At 41.4% G+C, this 6000-nt stretch overlaps 1 protein-coding gene across 1 annotated transcript in view; it reads right to left on the bottom strand.

The window, feature by feature from the left end:
• The window catches only part of LOC100702194 (interferon-induced protein with tetratricopeptide repeats 5), a 34287-nt gene that overhangs the window by 964 nt on the left and 27323 nt on the right, over positions 1 to 6000 (bottom strand). The window contains exons 4-7 of the mRNA XM_003449472.5: positions 3699 to 3890; positions 3279 to 3503; positions 3005 to 3146; positions 1331 to 1454 (exon numbers count right to left, since the gene is read on the bottom strand). Coding sequence (XP_003449520.2) covers positions 1331 to 1454; positions 3005 to 3146; positions 3279 to 3503; positions 3699 to 3890 — 683 coding nt within the window. The remainder of the gene's footprint in view (positions 1 to 1330; positions 1455 to 3004; positions 3147 to 3278; positions 3504 to 3698; positions 3891 to 6000) is intronic.

Genomic DNA, 6000 nt, shown 5'->3' with positions numbered 1-6000 from the left:
AATGTTTTTGGAATCAACAGTCCATCTGATGACTGTCTGTAGAAGCATCAATACAGTCGAGTAAAACTGTGTCCAATCTGACATAATGTTGGTGTGACCACAGGGGTCAAAGTTTCCTTCGCACACTTGTTTCCAGCTTTGTTAATATGATTCAACGCTTTTTTGTTTTATTCCATAAGTGATCACGTTGGTCAGGTTTAGTCCAACCGTTCTACCTGTGTCATTACTAGGGATGGGTATTGATAACATTTTCACGATTCCGATTCCATTTTCGATTCTGTTTAACGATTCGATTCTTTATCGATTCTTTTTTAAAAAGGAGAACACTAAGGTCGATTAGCTTAGAACTTTGTTTTATATCTTCTCTTTGAACAAGATAGAAATTTAGGAGTAACATGGCCTTACAAACCCAACAGTGAGATCTTAAGAGATCCACAGCCTACGGCTCTTCAATGGGGTGTCACAGGGTCCCCAGGAAAAAAAATTGTAAATGTAAAATAATAAAATAAATATTCTTCTGTAGCAATAATAAAGTATAACATAAATTATTCTGTAGCAATTACACAAGAATATCCAGTAATGTCCCTGCCTACAATTAAACACATTCACTTACCGAAAATCGGGGCAAATGGGTGCAAGCCTTTGACCACAAACTTAGTCACTGCTCGGTGACATTCGTCTATCCTGGCCTGAAAGGAGACGCTACCGGTAGACTGCAGCGAGAACTGCCAGCCAGACTCTGTCTCTCTCATCATGGTCACCTAAATGCACAGTAATGGCAGGTTTTGTAATAAGGCAGATCGCGCTAACATAATATGCACTGTTAGCTGATTATTTACCTGCCGCATTAACGGGAGAGGACGTGCAAACGTTACCGCTGCTGCTGGGTTGAGATTCACGAGTCTGGAGCGGAATTAAAAACACGACATTCATTTAAGGTCATCGCGTGTTTTGTGAGCAAATGCTTTTGCATATTCGTAGTGTTTCCTCCCTTAAATGAAATATCTACTTTGCAAGTATTGCAAGTTGCCCTGTTGTCATCCGTTCTCTAAAGTATAACCAAACTTTTGAGTGTTTGAGCCGCTTAGGCGCCCTGCCAGGTAAATGACGCTCCGCAATGTGGTGACATCATTCGGGGCGACTGGAATCGATACGGGAATCGTTTGCAAAAATGGCAAACAATTCCAAGGAATTGAAACAGTGGGAACCGGTTCTCAACAAGAACCGGGTTTCGATACCCATCCCTAGTCATTACTACCAGCTTTTTAAAATAAACATAAAACCAACAATGAGAATATTTCATTGGAAACAAATTGACAGGTAAACAGACCTCCTTCTTTCAAAGTTCTGTGCGTACTGCAGAGCCAGCAGAGCTTTTGCAGCATTGAAACCCTTCTTGAGCCTGACTGATTCCTCCAGATGCTGAATACAAAGACGTGTCCAATGCTGCACCTCTATTGGATAAAAACAGGTGTTACTGACTGAAATATTAAACACCCCTTGTGTCCAGTCTTTGAGTGATGACGTATGAACCCTGCTCCGGTCCAAACTCCTCTGTGTTTAAGGCTGTTGTGTTTTTAACATGTTTTAATATTTTGTATCTTGTTCTATTTAATCTGAACAAGCACCTAAAAACAGTCAGTGATCACTGTCGGTCTCTCTCTGTTTTTATTACCACTGTTCATTTTAAAGCTCAGTTTTTAAACTCTTAGATGTAACTACAGCCCAGCCCATGCAGCAGTATATTAATGACTAACCTCGTATTGTGGATGGATTATCTCAGTTGTTCTCCTGACTGAAGTTTGGTCCGTTTACAGCATCCTGCCATGCGATTGCATTTGTCCCTAACCATCAGGAACCCTCACGTTAACTTTTATCGAGTGGAAAAAAGTTAGCGTTCATCCTCCAGCTTCATTGTGTTTATGCTATGCTAACATAGCTGTGTCGCTAGCGATCACGTAGCACATCATTATATACCAGCTAGCCCAACTTCAGTAACTCTACAAACGTCACTGCTGTTTAGTTTTCTGTCTTCATTTATGTTGGAAGTGATAGCAGAGCTGTACGTTTGAATTTTCCTTAAGTCTCTCAGGTGGAAACTAGTGTGGGAAATATATTAGGTGGTAGTGCTTTAATTAGTGACATATTAATCCAGAAGCTAATGGACGTGCACAGCATAAAGCCTTAGAAGTATTTCGCTTGTAACTGCATATGTGCCTGCACAGCGACGGTTATAACAGGATGTACTCAGGATGTGCTATATACGATCATGGGCCCCCTAACGAGAACAACAGGAAGCAGCTGAGGTGAAAGGCAGTTGAGACGCCTTTCTCAGTGTTATAGAAGATTACCAAAAAAGGAGTTGCACTTAACTGTTACTAACCGTAATTGATGCATGTTATGTTATCTGCTTACGCATGAGGGGGTGTGAACAGCGACATATAAAACTGTATATCGAAGTGCTTCCTTTTTGAGATCGACACAGAAGGTGGTATTCTGTAAATCTCCCATACATGTATGCTTAATAAATAATTGTTGATTGACTGGACCTGCTCTGAGTCTTGGTTGTTTGTTCTCAGCACAACATCAAAGAATTCGGGACACTAGCGAGCTAACTTCCTGCTAACTTCTAACTTTGTTAAACTTAAATCCTGTTTCTCATGGATGCCTGGATGTTAAACTTAATTGTTACACCTGGTAAAGCAGCAGCACATTTTATTAAAGATGAAAGAATTTAGACAGTTTGTAACTCTTAGTAAAGCCGCAGTGCCCTGAAGCATAGTTTGGCCCCAGAAACAGCTAATGATGTCAGACTTAAAGACTGGATTAAACCTGAAAATGTAGTCACATCTTGATTGCTTATTTTGTGACCTGCTGTGGTGTGCAGACGCAGAATAATAAAGATGGTATCTCTGTCCAAATACTTATCCGACTGGAAGGAGTTTGAACTTTATACCAGGTCCTACCATCCTGATGAGAGTATAAACAGAGTACAGTGCAGTACCTGACTCTGGTCGAACTCTTCTCCCAAGCAGCTTATTCTTCTTCTTCTCATAACACAGAGCAAGCTGGTGATGAATGAAAGATGACTGGCTTTTCTTCTCCAGCATACTCTTAAGCAGATCGATAGACTCATCCAGCTGATTCTAGAACAGGGACGAGTCACGGTAACGTTGGAGAGACGAGACGTTAGAAGCATAAAACCAATATTTTATCTCAAGTTCCTTGATTCACCATCAAGACCAGTATGTTTTTCCTATAAGCTACAGATGTTTTACCTGGTTGCGGAGATATTTTGCTACATAGCGGGTGACTTGAGTGTTGTCCTGTCCGACTTCCAGGGCCTTCTTCACCAAACCTTTAGCCTCTGTGTGTTTGTTCTCGTCGTGGACCAGCTTCAGAGCCAGCAGGGACATCAAAACGCCATCATCTGGATTTTTTTCCAGGGCTTGACGAAGCTGTTTAGTGGCCGGTGATTCCTCGGGATACCAATCACTAACATTCTGAAGATAAGAGCTCCGTAAGTTTGCTGGATGTAATTTATTTAATGGGTGTAACCTCTCAAAGAATTGACAACAACACGACTACAAAGTTAATAACTACAATGGTTAATACAGGAGAATCCTATGGACTGTCTGCTTCAGCAGGATAACTGCTTATATGCTAAACCGAAAGGCTGATTGGCTGATAGATTGTACCTGTTCTGTGCGATAGAGGACGATAGCATAGCCAGTGTTCCACTCCCAGTCATCAGGCTGCAGCTCCAAAGCTTTGCAGAAATATTCTTCAGCTTTGGTATAGTAAGAACTGGAGAACTTAAGAAAGGTCCAGCCCTTCTCCCCGTACACTTCTGGATGGAGGTCAGTGGAAGAATCAGGCGGATGCTTCACCTGCAGAGTCACAGTGTATTTAACAGAAATAGACTTGATTGCAGCAAATTCTTTGACAGTGTCTGAACATTTATCAACTTTTCAGCCGAGAAGCCACAAATGCACAAACTAGTTTAGTTTGGCTCATTCGTTATATGCAGTTTATGTTTCAAATGTTATAGCTGTCACTAGAGCTGGGCGATATAAGATTTTTTCATATCACGATATGTTTTTTTCATTTCAGGCGATAACGATATATATCACGATATAAGCCAAATAACTATATTTTTAAGATTTAAATGTGCCGTTGCTCACAAGTAAAATGTGAAATAATTAGCAGCTTGTTTTGATTTAAATATTTATTTCCCATAATAAGTTCAACAGGGCAGATGTACTTAAGGAACATGAGACTTTTTCAGATAAATAAAGGCAAATATTGCAAACTACACAAAAGGCAGCCGCTAAAGCGTTTAAGTTTCAAAATAGAACAAACAAAACAGACTAAACTGTCAATTCCACTTAGAAACAAAATATTAATTCTAAAAATAAATCTTACTTTGTTTTAAAGAAGAACAGACAAAATTGACTAACCTTTGTCAACAGTGGCGGTCCTAGCCTGTTTGGCGCCCTGGGCGAACACTCCCTCTGGCACAGATTCACTTTGTCTAGGGTTTATTTCTGGGATTTCGCACAACCCAGGGTTCAAATCATGAATGCATAATGGGCTTGGATTTACAACATTATGAATGAAATGCGCTCTATTTGGTGAGTGTATATTTATTTTCTTACTCTTCTTATATTTATTGTTTGTTTACTTGCACTGCTGTAACTGGAGCCTCGTCATCTCGTCTCTCCATATACTGGACTGTATGTAGCGGAGATGACAATAAAGTTTACTTTGACTTCAGCAGCGCGCAGGCGCACCGAGGGCTCTCGCGCTCATTTTTCACGTATAGAATTTTGAAAAAACAGCGGTGCAAATTATAAGTCTGTATCATAATGTCTGGTATTTTCGTGTTTGTTGGTTTGTTTTAATTTTGTTTTATTTTGCGAGTTGGTTATTAGATGCTGCTCCAGCCAGCCAGAGACTCCCCCGCCGCCCCGCCCTCTCCTCCCTGTGCAGCAAGCAGCAGGCGCACCTCGCAAATGGAGGGCGCCCTTACTCCCAGCAAATGGGCGATAGAAAACCAATCGGTGCCTACGACATTCCGGATATGCGCTGGCTGATGCAGCATGAGTACGAGTAATTTTTTTTTTTTTTTTGCCGATGCCCGTGATGCCGCCCCCCACCATGATACCGCCCCGGGCAACCGCCCGTGTCGCCCGTATCAAAAACCGCTACTGTTTGTCAATATCAAATAAACTGAGAACTAAAAGGAAATTCTCAATCTCTCCTTGTTGTATAGCTTAGCTTTTCAAACAGTTTTAACAGTTACTTTAGACAAAAGCCGAATGACGAATCAGCACTTTCAGTCAGAGATTGAGCATGCACCGCTTTATTGTATTTCCAGACTTGCTTTCGGCACAATTTACAGTGCGCGCTACTCTGTTTTTTGTCAGACTTGAAATAGCCGAAATACCTTCACACTACGGAACTTCTGTGGCCCTTCCGTTCGACAAGCTCTCCGGCATTGGAACCATCATCTGTTTTTTCTTCGGTAACCTTCGCTCACGCTCTCGGTTGATTTTTCTCTAGTCGGCAAACTCATTTCCTCCATTACCCGGGCTGCACGGCGGCTGGCTGCTTCCCAAACAAATACACATGTGTGGCTTTGCATTTGTGCTGTACGGAACAAGTCACGTGACATGACGCTGCGGCTGTGATTGGTTCGGCTCTGCGCTACTTAATTTGGATTGGCTGTACTTTTGGGGTTTTTTTAAGAGAGCAAGAGAGATGAGGTCTATCGCAATAGTTTAATTTTTCTATCGAGAAAAAGTTATTTCGCAACACATATCGTTATCGTTCTATCGCCCAGCTCTAGTTGTCACAGAAATATCCTGAAGTGTTTGGTTGCTAAACTGAAAAGATGGTCCGATATCCATAGATATGGTCCAGACAGGAATTATGCAGCACTTTTGAAATTCTCTTGTTGTGTTTGGCAGTGTGAGCTATAACAGGGTCTTCATGTAA

The sequence above is a fragment of the Oreochromis niloticus genome, linkage group LG8 (assembly GCF_001858045.2).
Source record: "Oreochromis niloticus isolate F11D_XX linkage group LG8, O_niloticus_UMD_NMBU, whole genome shotgun sequence".
NCBI classification, from domain to species: domain Eukaryota; kingdom Metazoa; phylum Chordata; class Actinopteri; order Cichliformes; family Cichlidae; genus Oreochromis; species Oreochromis niloticus.
This window is presented reverse-complemented; position numbering and strand designations above follow the sequence as displayed.